The 15,516-nt window shown below is 45.9% G+C and overlaps 1 protein-coding gene across 7 annotated transcripts in view; it reads left to right on the forward strand.

The window, feature by feature from the left end:
- The window catches only part of TENM4 (teneurin transmembrane protein 4), a 624,775-nt gene that overhangs the window by 582,397 nt on the left and 26,862 nt on the right, over nucleotides 1-15,516 (forward strand). For all 7 annotated transcript variants that reach the window (XM_076328426.1, XM_076328432.1, XM_076328425.1 and 4 more), the window contains 2 exons: nucleotides 7,723-7,895; nucleotides 11,762-11,997. In XM_076328426.1, the coding sequence (XP_076184541.1) occupies nucleotides 7,723-7,895; nucleotides 11,762-11,997 (409 nt within the window). The remainder of the gene's footprint in view (nucleotides 1-7,722; nucleotides 7,896-11,761; nucleotides 11,998-15,516) is intronic.

Consider the following 15,516-nt stretch of genomic DNA (forward strand, 5'->3'; position numbering starts at 1 on the left):
GCCTTTCTTAAGATATATTCTCACCAGAGAGAAGATTTGCATGAGTCAAACACAAACTGCAGGGATGAGTGCAGGCATGTGAGGATGAAATCTAAGTTCTTTGATATTCAAGAAGCCAAAGAAGATGGTGTAAACCAAATCAGCGTTCAATACCTTCAGGTTATTGGTTTCTGTATCAGAACATGAGGAAATTTACATTGGGGAAGTTTAAGTGATTTAGAGAAATCCTGTTATCATGAGCTACTGGAAGGTGCTCCGAGTAGTTTTCAGTCCTGGCTGAGGGGGAAGGTGAAGCTCATATTTCTGTTTTGCTTGTGGCCAAGGAAATAAAGAGATCAAATCTGACTCTGAGGAAAAGCATCATGTTTCTCACAGCACATAATAGTTGTTTATGGGCCAGGGCAGGCTGGACATCACTGTTTAAAAAGTTAAGAGTGAACGTAAATTCAGCTGGCAAGTTTACACTGCACCAGTGGCCCCATGAAGAACATCCTTGTAAGATTTACCTTTACCTGACTGTCCACAGAGGACCATAAACCAGACACCCAATGTGAAAGAGCAATTGTATTGCAAGAGTGGCAGCACTATGTGTGTACATGTCCAGCATCTCTGGTTCTCCTTCAGTTGTCGCTCTTACCAGGGCATTTCTCAGCCTTTATCATAAGGCTGCAAAGAACTGTGACATATGGCCACGTTGGTGTGACTCTGGAGAGAAGGAGGCGGGATACATTGACGCAGTACCAGAGGTCTATCTCCAGGGCATACCAGGGAATCCAGGTCCTCCAAGGGTTCAGGGTGGGCTGGCACATTGTCGTTCATTTCTGTAGGGGAGGGAGACAGGTGCTGTCTTCAGGCGGTGGCAGACTTGCTCACAGCACTTACAGCTCTTCCTTTCACACATCCTACACCAAAGCCTGCTGTAACAATCCTGCTTTATTGGGTTTAGCACTGAGTAAGGTTCAGTATATAATGTTGTGCAGTTTCCCTTTCCTTTGAGAGTGAAACTTAACTCCCTGCAGTAATTAGCCTGTCCCCCCAAAGGCCTATCTTTGAGGGTTTTAACATTATATAGACCTTCTCTGCCTCTGCAGAGGGCTTGACGTTCGCTGTCAATTAATGCAATGCAGCTCAGCTTGTCCAGTAACTGGATTAAAGACTTCCCTTCTCGTTGAACCTGTGACAGTGATAATCAACAGCAAAGGAAGTTGATCTGGAAACTGCCAGGGGAACGGCATCTTGTTGATCAACTCCTCAAGTGAAAGACAAAGGATGCTGTGTGACTACTTGCTTCTTTGTTGTTGCTGCTTTTTCACTTGACCTGAAAAAATTGCTACCAGCCTTTACAAAGTTTCTTAGCAGTTGCTGTTTATCTACTTCAGAATCTGGAAATTCGTATTAATGTATTTGTTTAAATCAAGAATACGGCAATTATCTTGATTAGCTCATTGAGATGGTATCACTGCACATTAATTCAATTTCCCTCTGAGCCAAAGTCAAACCTTCTATGCATTATTTAGCCCAGATGAAGCTCTTTCACGTAGGTCCTTTGTGTCCCCAGTTAGTTTCGAAGGTCACCTCCTCCCATACAGAATGACATATTTACACATCACTACAGCCAAGCCCAGAAATTCAAAATCTTTTCATGGACTGCCCAAGAAGTGGCTCAGGGCTGCCTGGAGAGCGAAGGGTACCGTGGAGCCAGATCTCCAGATGGGCGGTAAGGGGAGCTTTGACCCGTAATGTAGGATGCTGTTTTACAGAGAACCAAACTCTGCCAAACCTCACACACTGTAATGGGTGGAAGGTAGGAGCCAGCTGGACTGAGCATGCAGGAGGACCTTGGATGGCTTCCCAATGACCCCCAGCACTCAGCAGAGGTCCCACCCCAGCAGTGTTTGGTGCCCCAGCCAATGCCCTGCTCTGGGCGACTGGGGTACCAGAACTGGGCATCGTAGTCAACATCTACCCCACAGTGAGATGTAGACTCAGTCTGCCTTGTAGTTGGCATAAAAGCTTTGCAATTTTTTTCTCTTAGTCAAAAACAGAGATAAATAGCACATTACCTTCAGAGGAGCAGCCACCTCTTGACTCAGAGAAAAGCTAGCTTACTGCATTAATAACATCCCTTTATCACCTGATGATATCTCAGGTCATACACTGAGTTTTATGGGATTTGGTGGCATCCTTGGTTTAGAGTAGTTCAAGTGAGGGTATCGTATCGTTCTGCTCCTGCAGTGGACTGGAGTGTGAGAAACACCTTTGGCTTTTGCTCTCCCTCCTCTTTTAGCAAGATTTCTTTGCTCCACAATTTCTTCATGATAAAATAATTAGATTCTCATCAATGTTCCTCTGAAGAAGTTACAGTGAAACTCCAGTAAGTGCCGTGATAAAATAGTCCTTCTCCAATACTCTCACAAAGTTGTGAGGTCATGTTTTGAGCCATTGGCCTGGCCTGAAATGAATGCCTGGTGTCAGAGTTTAGTTGAGAACCAGGGGAATTATGAGTATCCTAAAAGCTAGAGAGAGAGAGAGATCTTCCTCTTCTTGTTTGGGCAGTCAGAAAATTCTGCAGACAGTGGCTGCAACCTGGCCTTGTGTCATTAGGGAAAGGACTTGCCTTCATACATATTTGAGTAGTATCAGTTTGTCTGTTACAGATTTATTTTTAATGTTGTGTTTAATGTTGTTTGAAAAATTGTGAAGAGGCGAGCTTGTTCAGAGGCGGCAGATGCATGTCTATATAATCGCACGCAAAATATAGTTTGCAAAGTACATTAGGACACTTTGGCACTAAATGCAATATTATTATAGTGAATTTTTTCCAATCTATTTGACTTGTAGTTTTAAAAGGCTGATGAAATGTGAAAAAGCTAAAATGAGGAATAAAATAAGGCAAGGAATTGATTTCTGAATAGACGGTACTTAGGATGCTCTCTTTAATTCCCAAGGCCCAGGTCTCTACACAACGGTAATGTGATAAATGAAAGCTCTGAATGTTTACAAGCTAACAATTAGGCCTCATAAGCACCAAATACCGTTTTAATTCTGTGCATTGAACCTTAGCTAAATACATTTCCAATTGGGAATGGATAGCAACAGCTTCCTTTGCTGGCCTAATAATTGTCACTGTAATTGTAAGTGCTGAGTCTTTGCAGCAGGTTTGAATGGGAGGCAGCAGCTGTGTTAGCAGGTGATGAATTCATTGCTCAGGGTGGCTGCTGCGTGCGCTCCCATGTTTCAGTATTTCCTTAATTCTGGTGCTTTCAGAGCATTTGGAGAACACAGAAGTCTTAGGCTGTGATGAAAACTGGCCCACCCCTAAATCCCAAGACTGTGGAAACAGGCCTATACAGCTTAGCTGCAAAATGAGGTGACTAGGAGAGATTTATCTTACTGCAAATACCAGGGCGCACCTGCAGCTGCAAAAGAGCCAGTTGCTTGGCCTTCCTCACCAAGCTGAGGATGTGCTCTGGAAGTGCCTTTATAGGGCTGAAAGCAGAGGTAGAAGGAATGGACTCATTTAACTCATTTCATTTTTTTAAGCACATTATCTGTTTGGTATGTTGAAGCCTTCAAGCTAATGTGTCCTGGGAGACTGTGGTTATGTGATAGATGATATCAGGTATGTGCTGTGTGATCTAAATCAAGGGAAAAGGGGAAAATGCTCTGGTCCTGAGCAAAGCAGAAAAGAGAAAAGAAACTGCTTGCCAAGACGAAAGTGCTGTGTGTGTCCATGCTAACTAGCTTCCAGGACCTCCTTTTACATTGCCACCACAGTGCTAAAAGGAGTTTCTGTCTGGACTTGAGTGTTTTGCACTTCATCTGCCACCAATTAAAAATAACGATAAAAATGGGAACAGTCTAATTGTAGAACCTTCTCGCATTTCTCCCTTTGTAAGGCATGACCTCCTTGCAGCTGCAAATAGGTGAGCTGTCACCCCCAAAGTGAGTGCTTGGAAGGTCCCTGCCTCGCTCCTGGGCAGAGGTGCAGCAGCTCTTGCAAACGCAGAAAACACAGATGGTCCAGGTTATTTCTGACGGAGGCTAATGGGGTGACTAAGGAGGTGCTAAAAGTCTAATGTACACGTGTAGACATCTTAAACCAATTCCAGCACACCATTCCAGACTGTTCTGGCCCAAAACAAGCCTTGCTTCTCAGGACCCAAAGTCCCAAATGGAAGTCCTTGCTCTTGGTGAAGTTCTCCCCTGTAATGTGAGTTTTATACAGCTGTAAAAAGGTAACTGTGGAAATTATGTGTATGTACTTATTCATTTTGACTTAAAAAGAAGAATGTGTGCACAGAGGTTTAGGCACCATCATACTCTTTCATGCTCTTTTTTCATGCTGTTCTAACCCATTTTGCACGGGCAGAGGTTACTGGCATATTTTCCCATTTGCCCGTTTGCAAATATTTTATATTTTCCCAGCAGAGAGCTGAAGGACCGTTTATGAGGGTGCTGGGAGCTGGATGTCCAGGAATAGAGTTTAAGGAGCTGGGTGTCTGCTGCTGCTTGGGGCTGTTAAACTGAGTATCCACAGGTTTTTGAGGCTTTCTTTGGAGCACATAAGTAGGGCTTGCATGGAGTATAGGTTTTGTGCTGACTCTCACCATGGTGCTGAGTGTCGTTCAATGAGGATAAACCATATGACTCACAGGACATTGACTCAGCACTTAAAGGAAATAGCAGCCACGTCCATCACATGAACAAGCCCTCTGCCCCCATCCTGGCTTTTGCTCTCCTTTCCCTAATCCACAGACCTGCTTCCTTTCAGACTCACACCTGTATTACACCAAACTCACCCCTTAGACTTCAGTGCAGCACGTCCAGATTTGTGCCATTATTTTTAGGAGCTGAATCAGGCTCAATTTCAGGAGCAGCTCATTTTTTTAAATTTAAATAGAACAATATAAATAAATCTCTTACAGTTGCTAACACCACCAAGTCAGAGGTGTTAAATTCAGATCCATCTTCCTTAAATTTCAGAGCATTTGGGATCTGAGTTTACCCTTACGGTTCAGACTGATTTATATATAGGACTATTGATGTCAAGGTAGAAAGAATTTGGGGTGTTACACAACACACCTTTAGTGATAACAATGTTTTCTCTGCTCAAGGTAGAGACTAAATCATGTCCCTTGTGTCCTGTCTCAGCAGATGGGGTAAAGATACTGCCTGTGACGTTTTCAGTTTAAGACTCACATGCTGTTTTAGGAGGAGATGTGCAGATGATTGTGCAGAAAGCACAATCAAAACGCATACCATCTCAGTGCAAACAGGACAGCCACAAACGTGGAGCAAAGCGTCTGGTACCGAGAGCACTTTAGTTCTGACTCTTGCAAGGAGATTCAGTTTAGATCCAAGCTGTGCGCTGCTAGCCGCTTGGAAAAGCTTTAAGTGGTCGCTGCCAAACTCCTGCAATGCAGTCCTGAATTCATCCCTTTCTTTTTTTTTTTTTTCTTTCTTCTTTTCTATTTCACAAGTGGCTGATTGATCGCCAAGATCTTGGAGGGAAAGGGCAAAGCTGCTCCGTCCTCCATGCATGGATAATCCCATGACTGATAGGCTGACGCTGTGGAAGGCCAAATGCTTTCTTCTACCTTCTCACCTCCCCCTCTGCCCAGTGGGCAAGAAAAGCCTCACGTGATGGTGTCTCCAAACCCAAGGGCTGGAGAGACTTGCAATGAGCTCATCCATTCAGTCACTATACACTAAATATTAAACTTGGGCAAAAATCACCTTTTCTACCAGCCCTTCCTCATGCTAAGTCACTGCCAGCATATTGTCAAAAGCAAGTACCAGCACTGTATACAAATCTGGAAAAAAGAGAATGGAAGAGGAGACGAATTTCTTTTTCTGTACAGTGCAGAGCCAGTCCAATGGCTGCTCCTGGGTCTCATGGGTTGCAGTCCAAGAGTACTTTTTCTTTTCTTTACTTTTCTTTTCTTTTCTTTTTGTTTGTTTGGGTTTTTTTGTTTTTAGTTGGAGTCTTTTGTCTTATTCCCCAGCTCAGAGTAATCCTGAAGAGGAGGATCAAGAGCTCCTCAGCCATACAAGGTCTGATCAACTGCATCCAGACCTTCTCTAACACATTTCTCTCACCTATTCTTAAAAGCGTTGGGCAATGGGGTTTCCAGCGCTCCATCTGTTCCTCTGCTTGGAGCAACCATGGGCCTGGAAAATGTTCTCCAGCTTCTGACCTGAATCTTCCTTGTTTCCATTCAAGCGGATTACTTTTTGTCACATCCTCAGTAGACATGATGAACAATTAATTATAATTCTCTTCAGAACAACCGTTGCCAAGGTGGCATCTTCCCACTTCCTTGTTTCCTCTCTTCTAAATCAGCTCATTTCTTTTGGCTTTGCTTCTTAGGTCATGTTTTCTAACCTTGTTATCCTTAACGTATCATTTACATTATTTTGTCATTCTGAGGAACGGTGCCCTTCACTGGACACCATGCTCCATCAAAGGCTCACCGCTGGCTATTGCAGGAGAACGAGTCCTCTCTGCTCACCCACCATCCGCTTTGCATCCCCAAGTGATACCTTTTCTTGATATATATCATACAAATCATTCTTAAATGATATGTGGGCGGGACTTGAAAAAAGTCAAATGTTATCACTGACTGCTTTTGCTGGAATTTTTCTACTGTTTCTCCCTGACTAGTTAAATATCCCTTCCCTGAAGGTCTATCTCATCAGAAGGTCTAACAGCTCTCCAGAGATAAGCCAATAGAGCTTCCTGCTGCTCTCCATTTCAGTCTACAATAGCCTCACGGCAAGGGTCCCTTGCTAACCCTCTGCTCTTAGCTCAGTCTGAGACCCAAGGGCTCCCTTTTTGCAGTGCCACAAATGGGAGGCAGGATGGTGTGTTGGCTCCAGCGACTCAGGAGGCCTCTAGGCGCAGGTGTCTGCTTCTCCTTTTTATTGAAAAATAACCCCCCAGCTTGTTAACTGCTGTGGGACCTGCATGTATGTAGCTTATTTCATCTGGGTCCTGGTACACAGGTGTCCACATCACAGAAGCCTTCCCAGATGGTGCTTATGTTGACTCCCTCACTGGAAAAGCCAAGGGCTCAGTAGGGGTGAAAACTGAACTGCTTTTGTACACTTTTAAATCAGTCCTTCCAGATGGTCTTAGGAACACTAAAAGGTAGACACGGGGGTCTCAGCTGTGCTCAGGGCTCTACACCATGTTCACAAAGGGCAGTTCTCTACCTGATGCGGCCAATCTGGCAGGTCCTTCCTGCTACCTGTCGCTTTTAAAATAAGGTTAAAAAAAAAAAAGAAAAAACACACTGAAGAGCTCAGGACACAAGCAGACAGAACAGTTGGTGGCCTTCAGAAACGCCTAGTTCTGCTACACAGGGTGCACGGGCCAGTGCTTTTCCCTAAGTCACAGCACAGTAGATGGGAAATAAAGTTACTCTTGTAAACAAGAAGCACAGTGCAGGTGATAAGTATTGGAAAAATGTTGTTAAAATACAGGCTAATACTTATGCAGTAATTTTCTGTTCTTTGCTTGATTTTTCTTCAGCTAAAAGCTGTGATTTTCTTTTCATGAAGCCAAAAAAGTCAAGACAGTCTGACAGACTGACAATGCGTTTTCCTCTGGGAAAAACCTGGGTGATGACTTCAAGACTTGGTCTCTGCTTTATAGGATGATTCCTGTATCCCACTCCTCTGTTGATGCTATTGACTTCACTCCATCCTCCCTTTCAGGTACGACAGCTTTGGGCGCCTGACCAACGTGACCTTCCCGACTGGCCAAGTGAGCAGCTTCCGCAGCGATACCGACAGCTCCGTGCATGTCCAGGTGGAAACCTCCAGCAAGGATGATGTTACGATAACAACCAATTTGTCGGCATCGGGAGCCTTCTACACCCTGCTCCAAGGTGAGTTGGGCCACTGTCCCTCTCCCAGCCAAGCTGCACACAGTGGATTATCCATCAGGCATCATCTTGGTAATCCCAACACCAAAAATCACCTGCATCCTCAGTGCCCCAGAGCTCCCCACATGCTGGTACAGATGCACACTCACACCTACTTAGCCACACTCCCTAGCACTGTGGTTGCTCTGCAGCTGTTTTCTGCTTCATTCTCAGCCGGTCCCCTTGCCGTGCAGCCCTTATGCAGTACAGTCCTCCATCATCATTACCATTATTGTTATAACAAAAAGGGTTGCATAAATCTAGCCGCGCTTCCAGCCGACCCCTTTGCTTCGTTCTCTTAATGGCTCCTAACTTAACAGTTACTCTCCTGGAACAGGCTTACAGCTGGTTGCTGGAAATCTCTCTGATTCTTTGTTCACTGGCTGTTCAAACATTCACAAGGCAGCATCCAGAAAAATGACCATCCCTGTCCCCAGAAGGTCAACGTTTGAGCTAAAGGGCTGGTGAGGAGAGGCAGAAAGGAGGACGGAGAGGTGGGCAGCCAGGATAGGACTGGTGGGACTGGTTTGCGGCTGTTGGAAATGAGCATAGTTCTGCCAGTGATGGTAAGGTGGGGAAGTGGAGGATTGATGAGGTGGAGGAAAAGGTGATGAAGTGGGAAAGAAAAGAGGAATAAATAGCAGGGGAGCACTGTGCTGACATACTGGTAGGGACAGAAGTTGTAGTGCACAAACCATGCCAGCCTGGATCTCCAAGTTCTGAAGGCTGAAGCCTCCTTAGGGTCAGGATGAGCCATTACTCCTGTTCCCTGGGGCTTGGAGAAAGGAAAAGGACCATCAGACTTTGCTTTTTTTACTCCCCAGCTCTCATTCACTCCCAGTCTGTGCCTGATGGCAATGGGGTGTCAAACATCATTTTCCCTTGTGAAGAACAAAGTGCTCCGAGTGAGACCAACACGTTCCAGAGTCACATTTGTTCCCACATCTCTGGGACACACATTTCCCTCCCCCTCCCTATAATAACAGCAAGCTTTCCCTAAAAAAAGTGCCTGCTATGCCTGAACACTGCCTTTCCTGCCTCTGGAGAGGGCGGCTGAGAGGGTGTCAGCCCCTTCAAGCCGTACTCACTATTCCTGCAGGGGAGACAATGACTTTCTTATTCTTTACTTCAGCCTGCAAAGCAGATCCAACCTACCCCGCCCCATGCCATCCACTCGCATTAAGACGTCTGGCAACTGCACAGACACGAGGTTGGCTTCACCTCAAGAGCCTAATTAAGCAATAGAGCCCGCTGTTGGGGGCCCTTTAGTGAGATAATTGACTGTGATGTGATTTATACACCCAGAGCTGAAGGCACAGTTACATAATGGTGCCACGGTCAATTATCTCATTGTACTGCCCTCCAGCACAGGGACACTCTTGCCATTAGGACATGCAGTATTACAAACAGCTTAGCCATCTTCAGAAGTATAAAATTTACAAAACTGTTTGGATCTGAAGGAACTCACTTATCTTAAAATGAAGATCTGGATAACATTGCAGCAGAGGTGGCCTGCGACCTGCTGAAGGTGGGTTTCCCACAGGTGTCAGGGACTGTGAATTCCCAAACTGAGGTACCTGTTTGTTCATGGCAGCACTGCAGAAGCTGAAACAAGGGCCACTGGAATTGCCCAGGGATGTATTAAGCACAGCTGGAATAAAGTTGCCTTCCAAGTGCCTCTCCAGCGGATGGAGCTGGAGCCATTCTCAAGGTCTGTGAGTGTCTTGCTCGCTCCGTTGTTCTCCAGGGAAAATGCATGTTGCAAATTCCCTTTGCATGCGGGGTGCTCGTGCATTTTCCTTCTGGACTCACAGCTCTGGCCAGCTTTCACAAATCCTTGGTGAACCTTTCAAGAAACCTGGATCACACTGTGAACAGGTGAGGTCTGAGAAGGCATTTTCAGAAGGTTACAGATTCCTGTAGGGTGGATTTAGGAGCCTCTACAGCTAACAGGCACCTCAGGGCCTCAGTGGGATGTTGTCCTCTGGATTAATGACAAAGTGAGCATTTGTTCAAGGCCAAAATAGCGCAGTAGTGCCCTGCAGCCAAAGCAGCATAAAATGCAACATCCCATGGCCCCTGGATTTCATGTAGCCCTTGAGAAATGCCTTCCAAAGCCAGGGAAGAGTATTCTCTTGGGAAAATGTTGAAAGTGAAGGATTTACATTCCCCACACTGTACCACACTGCTGGTGACAATCCACTATAACCCCTCTGCGGTGCTTGTGTGACACGAAGGGAACATCAGATGTCCAGTGAATTTTACAGAGACCTTCAAGCTTTCCCCTGCTTCCTGGCGAAGGATGAAGGAGGGAGCTGTGCGGAGATATTAGCTGTGCAGAGATATTTCACTGATTTGATTTAAAGCGCATCTCCTACCACTTTCTCACCAAACCAAGCATCTAAGAACAAAAGTGTGACAGCCAGCTGACTGTCCCCCATTTGCAGAATCAAGCGTGGAGTGGGTTTGATCCTGCTGGAGTCTTATGTCAAAAGACCATCAACTTAAGTACTCAGTGGTACAGCTAAAATACTTGGATCTACACTGTGGATCACTGCTGTATGTTTAGAGTGGCAAAATCCAGTGCCACAGCAGTTTCACACCACCGCTACTGTGTACAGTAAGTCGAGTTGTGGTCCTGCTGAGATCAGCGTGGCAAGACTCCAGCTGGCTACAACAGGAGCAGTATCAGACTCACGATGAAAAACACCAACTGGTGTCAGGTTTCCTTTCCTAATTATCCAAACTGTGCTCTTTGCTGATCTATTTCATCCAGACGAGAGATGATAATTTCGCTGTGACCTCGTTTCCTGCTGAGCTGTGGCAGAGCAACTAGTGAACAAAACCCAACTTGCCTCAGAACGGAAAAACAATTGACATGAATTTTTAATGGGTGTTTTTATTCACAATTAGGTATTTATGGCAGCCTGGGAGACAGAAATTATAATATTTTCCAGCTTTTGAGGAGCTTCAGATAAGGCAGTCTTTGTATAACGTGCTTTTAAAGCCATTCTGCGCTGAGCAAGTCTCATGCTTTCTTACCCTTCATGAGCTCCTCTCTGCAGAGAAATGCCAGCTGGAGATTCAAAGGACGGGCTTTCAGCCTGCCTGATTCCTGAAGGATGTGGAAGAGGTATTGTTCTTCTCTTCCACTCCTGAACTCCCAAATCCTGGCCTCAAAATACGCTGATCTTTGAAGAGCTAGCGGAGGCCAGATGTACAGAGATGTGTGGGAGCTTAGTGCCTCTGCTTTCTTTCCAAACGTGAGGACTTTGGTTACCTCCTGAAAGCTTTCCCAAGTGAACGGGTTTGGCTGTTGTTTGGGGAACTGGTTAGCATTAACTCGCTGTGCAATTTCCTGTCACTTGTGAGATGGTGAATAAGCTGAGGAAAGTAGGTGGCCCCACTTTTTCATGTATTGTAGTGGAATTGGGATCTTTAGGATACAAAAGCGTGGAAAGTTTTCAGCTGGACTGTGATTTAAAACAAATATCTCACCACCCAGTGTTTTAGCCTACAGGAAGAGGTTTGAACCGGCGTCCTTTGCTAGGGTATTATATGGCTCTTCCACGGGTGTCTTTTTTAACCTCTGTAAGGCTTTTCTGCCAGAGTTTGAGGTGCAGAACCTCATCAGAATGAAAAAGAGATTGTCCATCTTTACTTTCACTGGTGAAACCAATGTCTTGCTGACTGTGAGTGGGACGGGTGAGTGACAGTGTATTTGGTTACAACCATCAGAAATGCTGATGAAGCCTGGGTGAGAGAGAAAATGGAAAGTTGGAGCTGTATCATTGGGCAGCCATTTGAAAAAATCTCTTTCCTATCTTCAGACCAAGTCCGAAACAGCTATTACATCGGCGCTGATGGCTCTCTCAGACTGATGCTCGCTAACGGCATGGAGGTGGCCCTGCAAACCGAGCCACATCTGCTCGCTGGCACCGTCAACCCCACAGTGGGGAAGAGGAATGTCACCCTGCCCATCGACAACGGCCTCAATCTCGTGGAATGGAGGCAGAGGAAGGAGCAAGCGAGAGGGCAGGTCACCGTCTTTGGACGTCGGCTGAGGGTAAGTGAGAAGCGTGAGCAGTTTTGGTCTCCACTTCTCATCTCACCAGTCTCCAGTCTCATGACAGAAAGGGACAGGGCTGATTTGTATCGTCTGCAATAGGGAGGAGGCTGCAGGACAGAGAACTAGCTGTTCATCCTCAGTGACACGACCTTTATATGTCTTGAATATGTCCTTATGTCCACTTATGTGCTGATGTTCTCTTAGCCATCACAGGTAGTATTGCTGACTTGCCTACAAGTCCTCTGCATCACTGGGAACATGTGACCTGCTGTCAGACACCGTAGGTTTAACCATCATGTCAGGCTGTTTAAGCAAGCAAGGGACGATTATAACTATAACATACTGCACCAATTAGTATAGACATTTTCTACCTGTGCTGCTGGCAGTAATACACCTGAGCACCGAAAGCTTTGTAAGCATACGAGGACAGGCTGAGAGAGTTGGGGTTGTTCAGCCTGGAGAAGAGGAGGCTCCGGGGAGACCTTATAGCAGCCTTCCAGTACTTAAAGGGGCCCTACAGGGAAGGTGGGGAGGGACTCTTTATCAGGGAGTGTAGTGATAGGACGAGGGGTAACAGTTTTAAACCGAAAGAAGGTAGATTTAGATTAGATATTAGGAAGAAATTCTTTACTGTGAGGGTGGTGAGACACTGGCACAGGTTGCCCAGAGAAGCTGTGGATGCCCCATCCCTGGAAGTGTTCAGGGCCAGGCTCTGAGCAACCTGATCCAGTGAAAGATGTCCCTGCCCATGGTAGGGGGGTTGGAACTAGATGATTTTAAGGTCCCTTCCAACCCAAACCATTCTATGATTCTATGATTATTGTTCACTGGGCAGCCTCAGAAAAATCTCTAGATTCCTGAAACTTGCTAATCTGTCGAACCTGTTGAAGAACTGGGCTCGCAGGGCATTGCATCGCAATTGCTGTTATTCCCCAAAGTGAAGTGTTATAAACAGCTCCAGCCTGATGGTACTCTCTCCTCCAGGAGCGCGCGGTCCTTTCTGTGCTTGAGACTGATGTGTTTTGAAAACATTGTTCTGCACAATGCATCGCAGACTTGTCAGGGCTGTTTAAAGATCTTGCCCAATAAGCCTGTAATTCCTCTGCTAACTGCTGGCAAGGCTGGTAACTTGTAATAGCAAGTCCTGCACAATCACCCTGTACCTTGCTAGTCTCAGAGTCACGGGCTGATGAGCGGTTCCTGGAAAGCTGCTCAGCACCTGGCAAATTCAGACCCACGGAGAAAAATGCTTAGTGCTGTGTAATGCCACCACAGCAAAAGGACTGCCGCTATTTATTTGCGCTTAAGCTTTGCAGTAAGTATTAATGCTCTGGTTTCAGAATATGTGTTTCCCAGTCCTTGCTCTTCACCTCTCCCTATTCCCTGCTGCATGACCCCTGCCACCTTGGTGTGATTTCTCCCATCTCTCCTCATTCACACTTGTCAAGTACTGCTCTTCACCCTCCCCAACCCAGCCTCTGTTCTTTTTCCCTTGGGTCGATAGCCTCATATTTTGTTATCAGGAGAAAAACTGCAAACAGTAGTGAAAGCTGAAGCTGCTCCTTCAGTGGGAACTGCTGTATATCTGCAGATCAGTTGGCATCACCCTTCTTGTTTGGTTTGTCTTGGGGTTTTTATTTTATTTTAATAACCAACGACATTATCAGACAGGTCTTTTTCTGAAAGGAGAGAGCCTTCTGAAATCTGCAGCTGTCACAGCTATTTGGTATTCAAAGCAGTTTCCACTCATTTAGCCGCAGCTCAGCTGCCCGTGTCAGTTTTATCTTCCAAAATTTTCACAATAGATTCAAACACAGAATGTGTCTTTGTTTTATATTGTACTGCAGTTGGAAAAACACCTGCAAAATGAGTTTTCAGGCTGGTTACTTGTGTCCCAATAAATCCGCCAGCATTTATTCACATTTTGAGCCTATCAGGGCCCTTCTAGTGAAGCAGAAGAGCATCTTACACGGTTGAAGGACTCAGTTATGGCTCTGTTCAGGGTTCAAAGTAGCTGAGGGTGTACAAGAAGTTTTAAGCTGCCTGTTTGTGGCATGCAGCATCTGCACCCCTAAGACATAAACCTGCAAGGTGCTAATTGCCTCCCTGGGGATTGCCCGGCATTTAGCATATTCTGTGTGTCATGTTCTTGTCTTCCCTCATACCAGTAATTGCTGCTTTCCTTGGCAAGGGAGAAGCTTAGGGAAGTTAAGTTCAACATGTTTTTGTTCATTTTGGGCAATGTTATCATTTTCTGCCATATGTGAGTAAATCACCACTTTCCCTCTCCTCTCACCCCACTGCTCACGTGAGAGAGCAGCAAAGACACGGTGCTCCACGGGGAAAGAGCATGCCCAAAGAGGCTGCAGCATCACTCCATGAAGCCTTTGAGATGATGAGAACAGGATCTGACCACTGTAAAAGAGGGAGTTCCCCTGAAACCAGCATCCTTTCTGCTGCCGTCGCATGGATCCACATTTTATGAGTCGTGGCCCTTCCTCCCATGGTGGCAGGGTGTTCTTGGGGACTGATGACCTGTTGCCATGAGCTCGACCAGCTCCCAGCATGATGAGGCCGGTTTCACAGCTGCCTCCTTGACCCTCTCTAAGAAATAATACAATGCATGTGTTTATTGCAGGGATAAGGCACAGGGCAGGGACTTCTGCATGGATGAAGGGAAAAGGGCCAGCCCTGACACCTTTTCCCCAGTCCCATCAATGCTGACCTGGCTCTGCACTTGGCCAGGCAGCAGTAAAGCAGCACAAATATGTTAAAGCAGCCCCTTTCCCTTCTCCTATCCCACACACCCCGTGGAAAGTTGTGATGCTCTGATCCACCCACCCAGTAGTGAGATATCTCCGCAAATTGGCTGGCTACGAATTCAACCCATCACTGGCCAACAGCAACACAGACTCCATCTGTAGTGAGAGCATTAGGTAAACTCTGCTCCAAGGAACAGAGCTGCTTCCTTTTTTTTTTTTTTTTAAACAAACTTGAGTTTTTCAATAAAGAGGGGTGTAAAATAATCTCTGACAGTAGAGCAAATAGGACAGCCAAAAGAGACAGAGCTGCTGGCTCAGCTCTTTTATTTATTTAACCATGGAAACTCCTGTTGTAATTCACTTTGTTTTTCCCAAGACCTTGGCAGCAGGTTAACGGTGGCATGAAGACCTAGTGCCCCAGACACTCCCCAGAACCGGCGTGACTGGAGAGGTCTCTTGGGATACGCTGCTAACCATTCCTGGTGTGATGACTAACGAGGACAGTCCAGCATCGTCTCCACACTTTCTGCAAGGTGTCGAGGTCTGGATATGGCCACCCCAATGGTTTTAGCAATTCGCTGGGGAAATTGCTTTGTAAGCGGCCATTTATCACACGGATGTTGTTGGCTCCTGGGGCTCTCATTGCAGAAGTATTGTTTGCTCTCCTCTGCTGAAGGTTGCCAGAGTGTTTTCGTGAGAAATCTTCACTTTTTGTGCTCTTGTACTCCCAGGGAGATCAATGCATGTTTTTTAA

This window comes from Aptenodytes patagonicus, chromosome 1 (genome assembly GCF_965638725.1).
Source record: "Aptenodytes patagonicus chromosome 1, bAptPat1.pri.cur, whole genome shotgun sequence".
In the NCBI taxonomy this organism is placed as follows: Eukaryota; Metazoa; Chordata; class Aves; order Sphenisciformes; family Spheniscidae; genus Aptenodytes; species Aptenodytes patagonicus.